The 19,435-nt window shown below is 38.0% G+C and overlaps 1 protein-coding gene across 18 annotated transcripts in view; it reads right to left on the bottom strand.

Moving 5' to 3' along the window:
- Positions 1 to 16,233: 16,233 nt before the first annotated feature.
- Positions 16,234 to 19,435, bottom strand: part of ZNF461 (zinc finger protein 461) — a 53,014-nt gene continuing 49,812 nt past the window's right edge. For all 18 annotated transcript variants that reach the window (XM_072748274.1, XM_072748392.1, XM_072748454.1 and 15 more), the window contains one exon: positions 16,234 to 18,995. In XM_072748274.1, coding sequence (XP_072604375.1) covers positions 17,605 to 18,995 — 1,391 coding nt within the window. In that variant the 3' untranslated portion in view covers positions 16,234 to 17,604. The remainder of the gene's footprint in view (positions 18,996 to 19,435) is intronic.

Genomic DNA, 19,435 nt, shown 5'->3' with positions numbered 1-19,435 from the left:
CATGGGATCAAATCCCACATAGGATTCCATGCTCAGCAAGGAGTCTGCTGGAGATTCTCTTCCTTTCTCTCTCCCTCTGCCCCTCTCCCTGGCTCATGATCTCTCTCTCTCTAAAAGAGAGTGAAAGAGATCAATGCATATTATTATAAAATAGCATCAAATCACAGCAAGAGAGGAAGAATAGAAGAAAGGAACCACAAAACAGAAAACAACAAAATGGCAATGAAAAGATCCTATCTATCAAAAATTACTTTAAATGTAAATGGAGTAAATTATTCAATCAAAAGATGTTCAAGTAGCTGAAGGGATTGAAAAACAATCTAACTATATGCTACTAGAGGGGACTTACTACTTTAAAAGTGAAAGGATGGAGAAAAATATTCCATGCAAATGACAACTAAAAGAGAGCTGAGGTAGCTATACCTATGTCAATAAAATAGACTTTCAGTCAAAATCTGTCACAAAAGACAAAGAAAGTCACTATGAAAAAAAAAAAGTCACTATGATATTAAGTGGTCAATTCATAAAAAGGATATAACAATTATAAATATAGGTACACCCAACATCAGAGCACCTAAATATATATGGCAAATATTAACAGAACCAAAGGAAGAAATAGCAATATGAGAATAGGGAACTTAAATACCCCATTTCAACAACAGAATGCTCATCTGACAGAAAATGGGTAAGAGTGTACTTAACAATCCTACAGATCAAATGGACCTAACAGATATACACAGAACATTCCATCCAACAACAGAAGGATCCACATTTTTCTCAAACACATACAGAACATTGGCCACAAAACAAGTCTTACCACATTTAAGATCAATACTGTATCTAGTGTCTTTTGTAACCACAATGGTATGAAACTAGAAATCTGTAACAGTAAGAAAACTGGAAAATGCACAAATATGTATAGATTAAGCAACATACTCCTAAACAACCAATGGATCAAAGATTAAATCAAAGGGAAATAAAAAATATCTTGAGACAAATGAAATGAAAATGCAACATGGTGTGTGGCAAGAGAAGTTCTATGAAAGATCTCAAACAACCCAAGTTTACACCTCAAAGAACTAGAAAAAAGAACCATGAGGACCAAAGTCAGCAGAAAAGGAAATGTAGGGATCCCTGGGTGGCGCAGCGGTTTGGCGCCTGCCTTTGGCCCAGGGCGCGATCCTGGAGACCCAGGATCGAATCCCACGTCGGGCTCCCGGTGCATGGAGCCTGCTTCTCCCTCTGCCTGTGTCTCTGCCTCTCTCTCTCTCTGTGACTATCATAAATTTAAAAATAAAATAAAATAAAACCTTGTTAAAAAAAAAAAAGAAAATTCTGATTGTAAAAAAAAAAAAAAGAAAAGGAAATGTAAACATTAAAGCAGGTATAAATGAATACAGACTAGAAAAACAATGGAAAGTTCAGTAAAACTAAGAGGTGGCCTTTTGAAAAAAAATCCTTTAGCTAGATTAAGTTAAAAAAGAGAAGACTGAAATAAAATTATTAATGAAAAAGGAGGCCTTACAAATGATACCACAGATATACAAAGGATCCTGATACTATTATAAATAATTATGACAATACATTTGATAATCCAGAATAAATGGATACATTTCTAGAAACACAGTCTACAAAACTGAGTCATGAGGAAACATCTGTACAGACCAATAATGAGTAAGGAGACTAAATCAATAATAACTAATACCCTAACAAAAAAAATTCCAGGACCAGATGGCTTCACTGGTGAATTCTACCAAACATTTAAAGAAGAATTCATACACATACTTCTCAAACACTTCCATATTCAAGAGAAGGAATCACTTCCAAACTCACTTTATAAGGCTAAAATTAACCCCAGAGTAAAACCAGACAAAGACTACAAGGAAAGAAACTTATAGGCTAACATCCCTGATGAACACAGATGCAAAAAGTCTTCAGCAAAATACTACCAAACCAAATTCAAGAGCTCATTAAAGGAATTCTACACCATGGTCAAGTGGGATTTCTCCCAGAGATACATAGATGGTTGAACATATACAAATCGGTAAATGTGATAATGTGTGATAGCCACATTAATAGAATGAAATATAAAAATTATATTATCTCAATAGATACAAAAAAAGTATTTCGAAAAAGTCAACATCTTTTCATGATAAAGACTGAAATATATTGGGTGTACAATGAATGTACCTCAACAAAATAAAGGCTCCATGTGACAAGAACACAGCTAACATCACACTAAATGGTCAAAAGCTAAAAGTGTTTCCTCTAAGATCAGGAACAAAAAACAAGGATGCCCAATCACCACAGCTATTCAATATAGTACTAGAAGTTCTACCCAGAGTTATTAGATAAGAAAGAGGAATAAAAGGCACTCAAAATGGAAAGGTAGAAGTAAAATTGTCACTGCTGAGGACTAATCTTATATAGGAAGAAGCCCTAAAGACCACACACATACACACACACAGACACACACACACAGAGAAGTAATAAAAAGTAAATATGCTGGGTACATAATCAACATATAAAAATCGGTTCATTTTTATATACTAACAATGAATTATTTTAAAAATTTAAGAAATCGGGGATCCCTGGGTGGCGCAGCGGTTCGGAGCCTGCCTTTGGCCCAGGGCGCGATCCTGGAGACCCGGAATCGAATCCCACATTGGGCTCCTGGTGCATGGAGCCTGCTTCTCCCTCCCTATGTCTCTGCCTCTCTCTCTCTCTCTGTGACTATCATAAATAAATAATAAAAAAATTAAAAAAAATTTTAAGAAATCATCCCTACTTATAATTGCATTAAAAAGAATAAAATAGGGCAGCCCAGTGGCTCAGCAGTTTAGCACCCCCTTCAGCCCAGGGCGTGATCCAGGATGGAGTCCCACATCAGGCTCCCTGCATGGAGCCTACTTCTCCCTCCGCTTGTGTCTCTGCCATTCTGTGTGTGTGTGTGTGTGTGTGTGTGTGTGTGTGTGTGTGTGTCATGAATAAATAAATAAAATCTTTAAAAAATAGAAAATATCTATCTGGAAATAAACTTAATCAAAGAAGTGAGGATTTTTATGCTGATAATTATAAGATATTGATGAATTGAAGAGGACACCAGTAAATGGAAAGGTCTCCCATGTTCATGGATTGGAAGAATGTTAAAAAGACTATACTACTCAAAGCAATCTACAGATTCGGTGCAATCCCTATCAAGACTACTCCTTTCAGCAGCCCCGGTGGCGCAGCGGTTTAGCGCCGCCTACAGCCCGGGGCGATCCTGGAGACCCTGGATCGAGTCCCACATCAGGCTCTCTGTATGATGCCTGCTTCTCCTTCTGCCTGTGTCTCTGCCTCTCTCTCTCTGTCTCTATGAATAAATAAATAAAATCTTAAAAAAAAAGACTACTCCTTTCATACCTCTTTGCTTCTAGACCAATAACTAGACTCAAGTTCCAGCACACCCAAAAAGTTAGGTACAACGTGTACCAGAAGAGTTGTGCTTTGATTTTTCTAATTTATGCAAATATAAATCTGTGGGTTGTGTTTGGAAATGGATCTTAAAGAGTGTGATTATGGTGGAAAGAATATAAGTTGTGTCAGGCAGACTTTACTGATACGGGCCCAGAGATTCTGGAGTCAGTGTTTTGTCTTGATAAGTTAGGAAAGACTCTAATTGTTTGGTTGGCTGGCTGAGACATGGGCCCAAAGGTGGCCTCCACTAAATAAATTATAACCCTGGATCTGCCTTAATATCTGTAGAGTAAGGTATCCAAAGGCTTAGGGAGACTGGAATGTTAGACTAGACATAAGACCTGCTAACTTACTCCAGCAAATCTAGAGGACAAACCTTTCACTATAAATGTGAGGAGGAATCTCAGCAAACTGAAGAACTCTGTTTTCTCTGTACATTGGAAATTATGGTGGACACTGTTGCCAAACTGGTGCATCCACTCTGGAAAACAGTATGAAGTTTCCTCAAAAAGTTAAAAATAGAATTTCTCTATGACCCAGCAATTGCACAACTAGGTATTTGCCCAAAGGATATAGATTTTAAGGGGCACACACACCCTGATGTTTAAAAGCAGCATTATCCACAAGAGCCAAACTATGGAAAGAGCCCAAATGTCCACCAACTGACAAATGCATAAAGAAGAGGTAAGATACATATGTGTGTGTGTGTATATATAGATATAGATATCACATATAATAGATATATAACATATATATGTAAGTGTGTATATATATACATATACATATACATATATAAAATAGAATATCACTCATCAATCAAAAAGAACAAAATTGGGACAGCCCGGGGGGCTCTGTGGTTTAAGCGCCACCTTCAGCCGAGGGCCTGATCCTGGAGACCTGGGATCGAGTCCCACATCAGGCTCCCTGCATGGAGCCTGCTTCTCCCTCTGCCTGTGTCTCTGCCTCTCTCTCTCTCTGTGTCTCTCATGAATAAATAAATAAAAATCTTAAAAAAAAAGAACAAAATCTTGCCATTTTGGAGGATGGAGTTAGAGTGTATTATGCTGATTGAAATAAGTCAGAGAAATCAAATGCCATATGATTTCACTCATATGTGGAATTTAAGAAACAAAAGAGATGAACATAGAAGGAAAAAAAAGGGTGAAGCAAACCATAAGAAACTCTTAGCAAAAGAGAACAAACTGAGAGTTGATGGAGGGAGGTGGGTGGAGGATGGGTTAAATGAGTGATGGGTATTAAGGAGGGTACTTGTGATGAGCACTGGGTATTATACGTAATTGACGAATCGCTAAATTCTACACCTGAAACCAATTTTCCATATAATGTTAACTAGCTAGAATTTAAATAAAAACATGAAAAAAAGAGAAACTGTTGCCAATGAACTTCAATCTCAAAATACAATGGGGATAATGAGATACTGGTGTAGCAGGGGCCAGATTGTGACACTTAATCACAAAAGACAAGGCAGGTGTGGTTATGTAATGGACAGCAAAGCTAAAGCAGTAAATAATGTAGTCTGACTCACAGAGACGGTGTTTGCTAATTGATCACAGTATATCTAGAAAAGACAAAGATGGCTAGACTACTAAATTCTTAATTGATCTAAATAAGCAGAAGACATCTAGGATGAGTGAACAGAAGTCTAACTTGAGTTACCATAGTGATTCATAACCCTTTAATTCCAAAACCTGAGCCACTTTACAGACCCAAAGGCCCTTGAATAAAGAGGGAGGTCTAGGTCTCTTTGTGAAAGGATACTGCTACACTGCCAAAAATTTATGTTGTTAACCTTTCTCCTATCCTTCTCCAAAGGAAACTTTGGCCATTTACCAAGGTAGTTGCACTGGGGAAAAAGAAATAATCATACTTTTTGGGAATTAGTGAACATTGGGTTGAATTGATGCAAATTTCTGGAAACCCAAGATGTCATTGCGGTCCGTCTGTTATAGTAGGGGATTAGGAAGGACAGGTGATCAATGTTTTAGCTCAAGGCTGTCTCACAGTGAGCGCATTGGTTTCCCAGCTCATCTTGTGGTTATTTCCCCAGTTCCAAATGCACAATTGGAATAGACATATTAAATTAACCATCACAAAGGTATATCAACTCTCCAGCTTTAGGTCATAATTTAGTCCATCTACACCTCACTAATGTTTCCCTTGCACAAGTCATCATGCTAGTGCATTACATTAATCAGGATTCTAGACATATTGGCAAGATATTTGTACATCAGAGAGGGAGATAACTTTAGCAAAAATTCAGGGGCCTTCCACATTAGTGGAATTTCTGTGGAGTCAATGTGATGCATATTTGAGATATCCTTTCTAAAGTAAAGAATAAGTTGTTGCATCTGGCCCCTCCTAGAATAAAAATAAAGCCATGACACATAGTGGACTCTTGGATTTTTAAAAAATATTTTATTTATTTGACAGGGAGAGAGAGAGCAAAAGTAGGGGGAGTGGTAGGCAGAGGGAGAGGGATAAGCAGGCTCCTCGCTGAGCAAGGGGCCTGATGTGGGGCTTGATCCCAGGACCCTGGGATCATGACCTGAGCAGAAGATAGATGCTTAACTGACTGAGCCACTCAGGCACCCTGGACTCTTTGGATTTTAGACACAGCATTTTTAAAAAAAAAAGTAATTTGGAAATGCCATTATTTCCCATTTACTAAATGAACTGAAAAACTGCTAGTTTTGAGTGGGGCCCAGAATGAGAGAAAACTCTTCTGCAGGTCCAGGCTGCAGGCAACCTGCTTTTCAACTTGGTCCATGTGACTCAAAATACTTAATAGTCTTGAAGTATTCATGGTAGATAGAGATGCCATTTGAGTCTTTGGCAGGCCCCTATAGATGAATCACAGTGTAGACCTTTCAGACTTTGGGACAAAGTCCCACCATCCTCTACAGCTACTCTTCTTTTGAGAAATAGCATTTGATTTGATACTGAGATTTTGTAGACTCAATTAATTATAGGCCATCAGGTACCATGAGATCTGAGCTGCCCACCAGGCCACAAAGTTACCAAATGGGGTTGTATATAGTAGATGTGGCTCAAGCAGGCCCTGTAGCCAAAGTTGCATGAAGTGGACTAAAGGGGCCCGATCGGTTTAGCATACAACTCTTGATTTCAGATCAGGTCATGATCTCAGGGTCATGAGATTGAGCCCTGTGTCAGGCTCTGTGCAGGGTGTGGAACCTGCTTAAGATTCTCTCTCTCTCTTCCTCTCCCTTCCTCTCTCTTTGCCCCTCCCCCTCCATGCACACACTCTGTCTCTCAAAAGAAGATGATAATGACAATGACTAAATAAATGCACATGATCCCTACTCACAAGATATTGCCATTCCCAGCACCCTCCCTATGCTCTCATGGGGAGTACTTACAACCAGCTGGCTGAGGAAGAGAAAAATGTGAACATGGTTTACAGATGGTTCTGTATGACATGCAAGTACCACCCAAATAAGGACAATTGCAGCACTACAGCCCCCTTCTGGGACCTCCTTGGAGGACAATGATGAAATCTTCCCAGTGGAAGAGGGCATCTGGTTAATTTTTGCCTGGAAGGAGAAATGGCCCAAAGCAAGAATCTATATTCATAGGTTGTGGCCAATAGTTTGGTTGGATGGTCAGGGACTTAGAAGGAACAGGACTAGAAAATGTATGATAAGGAGGTCTGGGGGAATAGTACGTGGCCAAAGCTCTCTGAATGGGAAATGATGTGAAGATATTTGTGTCCCATATGAATGTTCATCTCAGCAGAGGAGGATCTTAATACATGTATGGGATATATTCTGTGGAAATCAGTCAGCCTCTTTTCTCAGCCACTTGTATCATTGCCCAGTGGGTTCATGGTGATGAAACAAAATGGCAAGGTCCCAGGGATGAAAATTATGCATGGGCTCAGCAATATGGACTTAAACTCACCAATAATGTCTTGGTTACAGCTACTGCTGAGGGCCCAGTCAGCCATTAGCCGACCCACAATGAGTCACTAAAATGGCATCATTCCCTGAGTGACAGGGCTTTTTTCCCCCCACATTCAATGCTTCCACCGAACTACCATTTGTGGACTTAGCACCGTATGCATCATTGTGGTATTTTTTTTTTCACTGTGGTATTTCAAATAACATTTGCTTCTGATCAAAGGGCTCATTTCATAGCAAATGAATTGTGGCAATGTGTCCATATTCATACTACTCACATGGTTTTACTATGTTTTCCATCATCCTAAAGAAGCATTTTTTCCCCAGAAAATTTGTCTTGATAGAATGTTAGAATGGCCTTCTGAAGCCTCAGTTTCTATGCCACTAAGCTAGCCGTATCTTGTGGGACTAGGGAAATGTCTTTGAGGATGCTGTAAATGCTTCAAATCAGCATCCAATATGGTGCTGTTTCTCCCAGAGTCCAGAAATCAAAGAGTGCAAATGGGAGTGGTTCCATTCATTATTCAACCCATAGTGATTAAATACCAAAATTTTTGCTTTCCATCCCTACAACCTTAGGCTCCACTGGACTAGAAGTCTTAGTTGCAAAGAGAGGAATGCTTCCACCAGAAAACAATAATTGTTCCATTAAACTGAAATTTGAAGCTGCCACCTTGGGTTGAGGCCACTTAGGGCACCTCATGCTTCTGAATCAACAGGCAAAGAAGGAGGTTACTGTACTCAAGGAGTTATTGGTCCTAATTACCAAGAGGAAATTGGGTTACTAATATCTAGTGGATGTAAATAATCTTATGTCTGAAATAAAGGCAATCCCTAAGCATGTCAGTACTACCACATCCTGTGATTAATGTTTATAGAAAACCACAAGTGGATTCAGGCAGGATTGCTAAGGGCTGAAACACTTCAGGAATATTTGGTTTATCCTGACAGGAAAGAATCAAAATCAGCTGAGATGCTTGCTGAGGGCAAAGTAGATATGGAATGTGTAGTGGAAGAAGGTAGTTATAAATACTATGACCACATGACTAGTTGTAAAAATGAGAACAGTAATAGCATGCATAATTCTTCATTTTGTTGTTTGTATATATATTAACCAAATATTTATGTTTCCTTCCCTCTGTTATCCTCTTACTGTCAAACATAATATTTATTAGTAACAGTTAACTTTATGCCAAAGTATTTAAGTTACAGAATATGAGTGAACTTCACCCAAGGACTTTGTGTCCTCCCTCTCTTGAGGAAAGGGTTAATGTGTTTTCAGCTGTATACAGGATAGTAGTTCATGTTAGTTGGAAGTATGACTTATTGACTTCATTTGAAGAATGTGATTAAAGGAAATGTGTATGGGTGCCAAGTTGATAAGCAGCGAGCAGTTAAAGTCATTTTTATGTGTCAACTTGGCTAGACTACAGTTATTCAATCAAACACTAATCTAGGTGTTGCTGTGAAGGTATTTTGTAGATGTGACTAAAGTCCATAATAAGAGATCACCCTAGTTAATCTAGGAGGGCATTAAGAGCAGAGCTGAGGAATTCCCTACCCACGGATAGCAATTTCATTTCATGTCCAAGAATTCTAGCCTGCCCTTCCTGATTTCAGACTTGCCTAGGAAGCCCCCATAATCACATAAGCAGATTCACTGCAATAAACCTTCATATATACTGTTTCTGTTTTCTGGTTAAATATTGACTGATGTGACACTCTTGCAACCTTTATTCTTTCAGGCCTCTGACTAGGCCATTTACTCAAGGAGTATGATTATTCTTCTCTTGGTCCATTTCTCCTTCCACATGAAGTGGATGACCAAAATGCAATACCTGAAGTTCCACCCACTAGGAAAAATTTCTTTCAGAGCCACCCCTGTGTGAAGCTTCTGTATAACACCACTGCTTTCCATTTCAGTTTAACATTCACATATAAAGCCAACAAACTAAGCCAAGCTCAGACTTTTTCTTTCTTCCTCATGTGGTTATATGGGGCTCCCAAATGTCTATATCAGTGATCTGAGAGAGACACTAGTGGAAGTGATGGGTGACATGCTCATGTAGATTGTGTGCCCTTAGTACTTCTTGTGCTCAATCCAGTTTTTTCAAACATTGTACTCACAGCAGGCAATTCAGGGTGCATGGTGACTTGGTTTCACATGGTCAAGCATTCTGTCCTCACAGAGCCCAGTAGCACACCAGGAGCTTATTTTCAAAAACTGTGTAATTATCTGTGATAGATGACATGTCCTCAGTCATTCTGCTCTGATTAGGGCTTGCCATGAACTCCACACCACATCATTTTCCATCACTCATATTTCCAATAGTATACAGTACTTCAGATCATATAGCTCAAGTAGAAGCACTATTTGCACCTCAGCTGGGACATGCTACTTTACTGTGCTAGGCTCCACTCAATGCTGGCAACATTCTTTGTCACTCTGTATATGGAGTTTCTAAAATGTCAAATGTGTTGCTTTCATAGCACAAAGAAGTTTGCCTGAAAGTGCACTTTCTTCTCAACAGTAGAGGGTACAAATAGAGCAATTTCTCTTTTACTTTACTAAGTGGAGTGTCTCTGAATCTTTGTAGGTTTTTCTTTCATTCTCTGGGGAACATGTGTCTTAACAAGGCTTCCCGTTAAGGTTGCATGACATCCTTTCTCTATGCTGTATTATCAAATTGATTTCATCGATAAAATTAATTGCTGTGACGGTCCAGATCTCCTCATTGTATATTTTGACAGAGGTTACAAAATCATAAATACACATTTTGTCTGCCACTTGCAAATGGTCTTTGGTTTTCTTTTGTAATTGAGATAGAAAAGAATAGTCATTCAAATAACGTACTGTATACTATATACCTGCTATAACAAAAATACCAATTCCAGAGGCTACTAATTGGTAGGGCTTGCAATAGCCTACAGTCATCTTCCTGTTACATTCACAGACTAGTGTATAAAATAAACATATGATCATGAGATATAATAGTGACTACCAACTTTACATCCTTTGATCTTTAGGGTGGGGCTAATCTCTACTATCTCTCTGCAACGTGCCATAGTTTTTAATTCACCATTGTACTTTGAGGGGATGGAGGTAATCTCAGAGATTTCCATTTGGTCTTTTCTACGATAGCTCAACACTTACAGGCCAACAATTGCACATCAGAGTAACTCCAACTCCAAAGTATGTCAATACTTACTGTAAATTAAGGGATACACAAAATTACCACCAGTTGGTCTGTGAACCCAGTAGATCCATTGTAAGATAGACATTGGTCAGGAATCCACTTATTACCTGACCCCCGCATATAACTTCTAACATGTGGACCATGAGAATGCTTTTAGGTCTCTGGATATCATTGTTAACTCAGGCCCTTGTGTGGGAGACTTCAAGATGTCTGGGTAATTTCCTTTTTCTAATGTACAGTTGCTCAAGTAAATGGTCATAGGTCCCTGTGACAGAAAGACTAAGATCTTCCTCAATGATCTCTGAATTCTGATAGGCAGTCTTTGTATAATCCCCTTCTCTTGAGAGTGGCCTGACTTAGCAAATTATTTCTAACCAATAGAATATGGCAAAGGTCATAGGAAGCTACTTCCATGATTACAAAAGAGAACTTCTTTTTGTTGGAAGACTCTTTATTGACTGTCTTGCTTGCTTTGATGAAGTCAGATGCCATACTGGAGAAGCCCATTCAGCAATGAACTGAAATTGGACCCTGGCCAACCACCAGCATGAAACTGATGTCCTTAGTCTAATAGCCTATAAGGAACTAGATCCTGCAAGTAACTATGTGAGCTTGGAAGTGATCCTTCCCCAGTTGTTCCTTCAGGTAAAATTTGGCCCATATCTTAACTGTAACCTTTTTTTTTTTTTTTTAAGTTTTATTTAAGTAATCTCTACATCCATCACAGGGCTCCACTCACAACTCTGAGATCAAGTGTCATATGCTCTTCCAACTGAGCCAGCCAGGCACCCCTTGATTATAGCTTTATGTTAGACCTTGAAGTAGAGGCCCCAGCAAGGTTGTGCTTAGGCTCATGAACCTCAGAAACTGTGAGATAAAGACTATGTGTTGCTCTAAGCTGCTAAATTTGTGGTGGCTTGTTACAAAGTAATAGATAATACAGTGTATTAAGGGGTATGATTCCATTTTTGACATTTGACTGCTGTATATGGCTTGCTTTAGTGAAGTAGGGAAGTTCAAACTATGCAAACCCCAACCTCTTCATGGGAAGCCTTACAGAGCCCCATCCCTAAGCACAATAAAAACCCAAGCCACTCTCCCCTCCCTTATCTCTCAATCCATTCTGAGACCTACTTGGAATCCTGCCTTATTCGCCCCAGAGAAATCTCACTATGTAATAAGCCTTTCTATATCCTGTTGGTGCAAAGGTGCTACTATCAATTTTGACACCCAAACCGAATTCTGAGTTGACAGTCTATCCCATATCTGTAGGGTGGCTGCAAAAATTAGAGCAGTGGGCAGAATGTCTAAGCAATAGCTACTATTATCAGGGGTCTTTCTTCTCATGCTTTGGTTGCTATCAAGCTCTGTCGCCTGTTGGCAACTATGCATTTTCAGTTGTTGCCAACTGGAAAGCATGTTGTTTGATCTGTGCTGCTGTCTGGAGAGTTTGTGCTTTGAGCTTTGCCACTTTGCACTGTATTTTCTGAGTCCTACCAAACCTCTATTATAGATTTAACTGACCTAAATCAGAAGTTTTGATAATGAGCTTTTACAGGAGTGAGATTGAGGCCTTCCTTAAAGTAGCCCTGGGTCATGTGTCTTTACCCAAATCTCTATCTCAGATTGAGCCTGCTTCTCCCTCTACCTATGTCTCTGTGTCTCATGAAAAAAGAAATAAAATCTTAAAAAAAAAAAAAAAAAAGATGGTGAGGGGTGCCAGGGTTGCTCAGTCAGCTAAGCATCTGACTCTTGGTTTCAGCTTAGTTCATGATCTTGAGGTCATGGGATCAAGCCCTACATCAGGCTCTGCACTCAGCATGGAGTCTGAGATTCTTTCCCTCTCCCTCTGCCCTTCACTATGCTCACTCTCTTTTTCTCTCTAAAATAAATAAAGTCTTTAATAAATGAATGAATCAATCAATTAATAAAAATTTTAAATGGTGAAATACATTGCAATCAAACCAAAACTGAAGGAATATGTTTATAACAGCCACTAAAGAAAGTTCTTCAGAATGAAAGCAAGTACCTGAGATTGTACCAAAAAAAGCACTGGTAAAGGTAATGATGTAACTAGAAAAAGACAGCACAAGAGCATATTTCTTCTCTTAACTGATCCAAAAAGCAATTATATATAGAAAACAATATTTTGTATCAGTCCCAACCTACTGATAACCAATGTTGTAGACTAGCCCTTGTGATTCTTATTATGATTGCAAGATACCCTTAATAATAAACATCAGGAAACTTTAAAAGAAAATATTACTTGCAAGACCTAAAAGTTACATGACACCCCTGGGGCCACACAGTAAGGTTGCTAGGAGAGACAGAGGGTGAAGCGTTCTACTTTTATTGGGGTTGTGGGTGGGGGGCCTAGGGTTTTGTGGGCATACTTTTTATTGATGAAACTAGAACATAAGAGCAGGAATTTAAAGCTCAGGAAGAAAAAAAAAAAAAACAAGTAGCCCAAATGGTTAGTTATTGAAATCAACCAAGAAAGATATCTAAAACAAAACAGCCTTGGGAGAGGGGAAGCCTGGCTCTTTATCTAGTCATGTGGCTGGCAATGTGTTCGAAATAGCCATCTTGAAGTGGATGCCTCTTTGAAATGGATGCCTTGGTTTAAGTCAAGCACTTGCATTATTAAAGAAAAACTGCCAGGGCTTATACTATACAATATTTATACAATTGTATACAATATAACTGTATTGGTAGGCGGAGAACATACTGAAATGTACTATATTAAATAATAACAGCACAAAGGTAAGTGGGAGCAAACTTGTATTAGAATAAAGAAATGACTCTAGATATTGACTTGAATCCACTGTAAACAAAGAATAATAAAAATGGTAAATAAGGTTAATATAATAAGCTCTATGCTATATACTTTGCATCTTCTTTACTCAGCATCTTTTTTAAAGATTTTACTTATTTATTCATGAGAGACATAGAGAGAGAGAGGCAGAGACACAGGCAGAGGGAGAAACAGGCTCGTCATGAAGAGCCCGATGTGGGACTCGATCCCGGGTCCCCAGGATCACGCTTTGGGCCAAAGGCAGGAGCTAAACCGCTGGGCCACTGGGGCTGCCCTTTACTCAGCATCTTAACTGACACAAATATAAAGTTTGGGTTCATGAACCCATATATAGATATAATATATAAAATAACACAAAATGGAGAAGATGAAATAGAAGTAATGGGTAACATTTCTATATCTCTATATTCTAAACTGGAACTACATTAATCCACAGGTAGATTTTGATAACTTAAGACATATAGGGCAGGCTACAGAGGTGAGGGGCACCTGGGTGGCCTGGGTGGCTCAGCAGTTGAGCATCTACCTTCAACTCAGGGCATGGTCCTGGAGTTCCAGGATCAAGTCCTACATAAGGCTCCCTGTGAGGAGCCTGCTTCTCCCTCTGCGGAGCCTGCTTCTCCCTCTGCCTATGTCTCTGTCTTCTCTCTGTGTCTCTCATGAGTAAATAAATAAGTCTTTAAAAAAAAAAAAGCTACAGAGGTCAGATTAAGAGATTCTCCAACACACAAAAACTGTGGGAGTTCATCACCAGTCTAGAACTGCCTTAAAGGAAATGCTAAAGGGAATTCAAGTTGAAATAACAGGACACTAAGTAACGACACAAAATCTTAGGAAAGTATAAACTGAATGGAAAAGGTAAACAGTCAAATTCAGAATGCTCAGATATTGCTAAGAGGGCGCATAAATCACATTTGAGTATAAATGTTAAAAAACAAAAAATATTTTAAAATAACTAGCTATGACAATTTGATATGTGATATAAAAAGATGTAAAATGGGGATCCCTGGGTGGTGCAGTGGTTTAGCGCCTGCCTTTGGCCCAGGGCGCGATCCTGGAGACCCGGGATCGAATCCCACATCGGGCTCCGGTGCATGGAGCCTGCTTCTTCCTCTGCCTATGTCTCTGCCCCTCTCTCTCTCTCTCTCTCTCTCTGTGACTATCATAAATAAATAAAGATTAACAAAAATCTTAAAAAAATGTAAAATGTATCATCAATATCATAAAACTTGAGGGGAGAGCAGAGGTAAAAGAAGGGCATTTTTATGCAACTGAAGTTGTTATAGCTTAAACTTATGTTTTACGTAAGCCTCACAGTAACCACAAAGAAAAAAATCTATAGTAGATATGAGATAGAGAAAGGAATCAAAGTATATCTCTACTTAAAAAAATCACCAGGGGCACCTGTCTGGCACTTTTGGTGGGGCATGCAACTCTTAATCCTGGGGTTATGAGTTCAATCCCCACTCTGTGGGTAGAGCCTATTTAAAAAATTAAAAATTTGAAAAAAATTAAAAAGCATCAAATTACAAAGGACAATAGCAGGAGAGGAAGAAAGGAACAAAAGACCTACAATACAGTAAGAAAACAATGAATGAAATGGCAATAAAAGATTTTATCAATCATTAATTAACTTAACTATAAAGAATTAAATTCTCCAATCAAGGCCATGGAGGAGCTGATCAGACCAAAAAGAAGAAAAAAGATCCCAAAATATGTTCCCTACAAGAGAATCACTTTAGCTCTAGGATACACATAGGCTGAAAGTGAAAGGATAGAAAAAGATATTCTGTGCAAAAGATAATCAAAACAGAGCAGGCGTGGTTATACTTCTATCTAAAAATTGACTTTTAGTCAAAATCTGTCACAAGGGTCACATTAAGTGGTCAATTCATAAAAAGAATATAACAATTATAGATATATGTGCATCCAACATCAGAGCATTTAAACATATAAAGCAAAACTGACAGATATGAAGGGAGAAGTAGACAGCATTACAAAGATAGTAGAGAAGTTTAATACCCCACTTTCAACAATAAGCTCTTTCAGGCAGAAAATCAATAAGGAAAAAGTGAATAACACTTGAATAACACGTTAGACCAAATGGAACTAATGGACATACACAGATCATTCCATTCAACTGCAGCAGAATACACATTCTTCTCAAGAACACACACAACATTTTCCAGGATACAACCATTAAGACAAGTTTTACCACATTTAAGACGGAAATCATATCAAGTAACTTTTTTTACTACAATGGTTTGAAACTACTAACAGAGGCACCTGGGTGGCTCAGTGGTTGAGCATCTGCCTTTGGCTCAGGTCATGATCACAGGGTCCTGGGATTGAGTCCTGCATCAGGCTCCTCACAAGGAGCCTGCTTCTCCCTCTACATAGGTCTCTGCTGATCTCTCTGTGCCTCTCATGAATAAATAAACAAAATCTAAAAAAAAAAAAAAAAAAAAAAAAAAAAAAAAAAAAAAAACCAACACACCTGAAACTACTAACAGGAGGAAAACTGGAAAATTCACAAATATGTGAAAATCACATATTTTCAAGAGTATACACTCCTGAAAAAAACAATGATCAAAACAGAAATCATAAAGTATCTTAAGAAAAATGAAAATGGAAACAAATGTATGGGATAAAACAAATACAATTCTAAGAGGGGAGCTTACAGGGTTAAAAGCCTACATTAAGAAAAAAAACCCTTAAGTATGCAATTTCATACCTCAAGGAACTAGAAAAAAATAACTAAGCCGTAAGTTTGCATAAGGAAGGAAATGATAAACACTTATGATCAGATATAACTGAAAGAGACTTTTTTATTTTATTTTAAAATTTTATTTATTTATTCATGAGAGACACACAGAGAGAGAAGCAGAGACACAGGCAGAAGGAGAAGCAGGTTCTTCGCAGGAGCCCAGTGCGGGACTCCATCCCGGATCCCGGGATCACGACCTGAGCTGAAGGCTGCTGCCCAACCGCTGAGCCACCCAGGTGTCCCAAAAGAAACTTTTAAAAAGATAGTAGAAAAGATCAATAAAACTAAGACTTGGTGTTTTTGAAAAGACCAAGTTGAAAAAAACAGAGAGAGGGTTCAAACAATATTATACACAAAAGAAGAGTGTTCCAATATTGCAGAGCAGGCAATGAAAAGAGTTGGAACAGAAAGATAATAAAATGATGGCACAATGTCTGTAAACCCCTGGGAAATACAGAAAATAAACTAAAGAGGGCTAAATTTTGAATAACGAGAATTTCATGAGTAAAAGATTATGAAACTATGATTACTCCACTTTTATCCAAAGAATTAAAAAAAAATTAATCCCTGGAAGAATACAAAAGAATTGACAGCTATTGTTGACCTCATGTAGGTAAAGCAGGTAGCTATAGAACCAGATATTAAGGAAGCTTTACTTTTTACTGTTTGATAACTTTTGAACTTTATAGCATCTACTTTTATTACCTAAAACATTTTTTTTTAAATTAAAAAGTCAACATAACATCAAAACATACATACACTCTCATGGCTGGTAATCTAATCAATGGAAATAAAAGAATGACAAGGTAGAATGTTTATTATATGATCATTTGTGATGAAAAATAGAAATGACTGAATATCTACAGTAGGGAATGGCTTAAAATACAGACATATATCCCATATTAGAAAATCCTAAAGCTTTAAAAACAATGAGCTAGAAATATTCTGAAGCTTTAAAAATAATGAATTAGATCCATATGTAGTCACCTGGGAAAATGTCCACAATTATTCAAATGCAAAAAAAAATTGCTATGCCACTACAGGTGGTATGACCTTCCACACATATACAATAAACACTTCATATTTGCAGGTATGTTTGAACAGGAAGGAGCAACACACACATATTGGCGATCTCAAGGCTTTGTGTGAGGGGAAGAAATTGTTTTTATTTTATTTCTGCCATGTTTTACTGGTTTCATTAAAAACACTTTCATAAAATTTATTTTCAATACTGGTTATTATAACTCAGAAACTGCACTGAAACCAGAGCAATTTCAGTTTTTTACCTGTTAATTACTTTTCTATTTTCCTGCTTGAAGTTTTTTTTCAAGAATTGCTGAAATAAATCAATACTAATGAAATTCAGTATTTTGCCAACTTTTACCTTGAAGAAAAAAAAAAAGAAAACCTATATTTCTAAAAATAATATCATGATGTTAGACTTGTGTGAGCGGAAAGGAAAGGAAGCCTTACTGGCATCTTAACGGTATGAAGTGCCTTATGTAGATTAAACTGCAAGCCATGCTTAAAGGCCTTTCCACACTCATAAGGTTTCTTCCCAGAATGAATTCTCTGATGGTGTGAGAAGCTTGAATGATAGCTAAAGGCCTTCCCACATTCTTTACATTCATAGGGCTTCTCACCAGTATGTATTCTCTGATGTTGAATAAGGTGTGAATGAAGTCTAAAGGCCTTACCACATATCAGACATTCATGAGGTTTCTCACCAGTATGAATTCTCTGATGTCTTTTGAGGTGTGAGCACTGTCTAAAAGTCTTCCCACATTCCTTGCACTCATAGGGTTTCTCACCAGTATGAATCCTCCGATGTAGAGTAAGTTGTAAGCCATCACAAAAGGCCTTTCCACATTCACTACATTCATAAGGTTTTTTGCCAGAATGAATTTTCTGATGGTGAGAGAAGCTTGAGTGATAGCTAAAAGTCTTTCCACATTCTCTACATTCATAGGGTTTCTCACCAGTATGAATTCTCTGATGTATAGTAAGGTGTGAGCGATGCCTGAAAGTCTTTCCACATTCTTTACATTCATAGGGTTTCTCACCTGTATGAAGTCGTTGATGTTCAGTAAGCTGAAAGCCACGAATAAAAGCCTTCCCACACTGCTTACATTCATAAGGTTTTTCACCAGTATGAAGTCTCTGATGTTGAGTAAGCTGTGATCGCTGCCTAAAGGCCTTCCCACATTCCTTACATTCATAGGGTTTTTCACCAGTGTGAATTCTCTGATGCAGAATAAGTTCTGAGCCGTAATTAAAGGCCTTTCCACATTCTTTACATTCATAGCGTTTTTCACCATTGTGGATTCTCAGGTGTTGTTTAAGTTGTGAACAATGAATGAAAGCCCTCCAACATTCCTTATATTCACTGCACTTGCTACTATCTTGAATTCTCTGTTTAGTAAGATATGATGTATTAACAGTTCCTGTACATTCCTTACATTCAGAACGTTTTTCTTTAGAATGAGTTCTTTTGTGATGACTAAAAAATAAATGGTAACTGAAGTTTTTCCTACATTCTTTACATTCAAAGATTTTTTCTCTATTATAAAATTCCTGAGTGAGTAAAGCATGTTGGTTAAATATAGGCAAGTGTTTGTGGTTGATAACAAATTGCCTGAAATAGTCCTCCTGTTCCTGTTGTGTCTCAAACTGACTACTGCGTTCCCAGATATCTCTGAAAATGGACTTCTCAGGATTATGACTTTTAAATTGTTCCATGATAGTCCATCGGGATGGCTCTGTCTCATAAATGTCTCTTTTTGGAGATAACTTCTTGGCCTCATACCTGGACACCAAGTCTGAAAGATAAGAAACACATTTTAATTGCTAGCTTTGTGTTACAAAAGAAATAGAATATCTATGGTAGAAAAGAGAGGTAACTGAAAAATACTTCGCATAAGATATGAAAAGCTTGGAGAGCTCTTAAATAACATCATGCAACTAAATGAAAAAAAAAATGGTAAGAACACAGATAAATGAGAGTTCATAGGGCAAAGTGAAGGAGTTAACAAGTCAATAGTTATGAAACTTTTAAAAAAGGATTTTATTTTTAAGCGATCTCTACACCCAACATGGGACTTAAACCCACAACCCCAAGACCAAGAGTCACGAACACCACTGACTGAGCCAGCCAGGTGCACCAATGGTTCTGACATTTTGATCTATCTCAGAGTTTGCAATTATGGGCGCTTAGGAAACATTCTAGATAAAATGAAACAGTATCTACCAGAGTCAGTTT

This window comes from Vulpes vulpes, chromosome 1 (assembly GCF_048418805.1).
Source record: "Vulpes vulpes isolate BD-2025 chromosome 1, VulVul3, whole genome shotgun sequence".
In the NCBI taxonomy this organism is placed as follows: domain Eukaryota; kingdom Metazoa; phylum Chordata; class Mammalia; order Carnivora; family Canidae; genus Vulpes; species Vulpes vulpes.
This window is presented reverse-complemented; position numbering and strand designations above follow the sequence as displayed.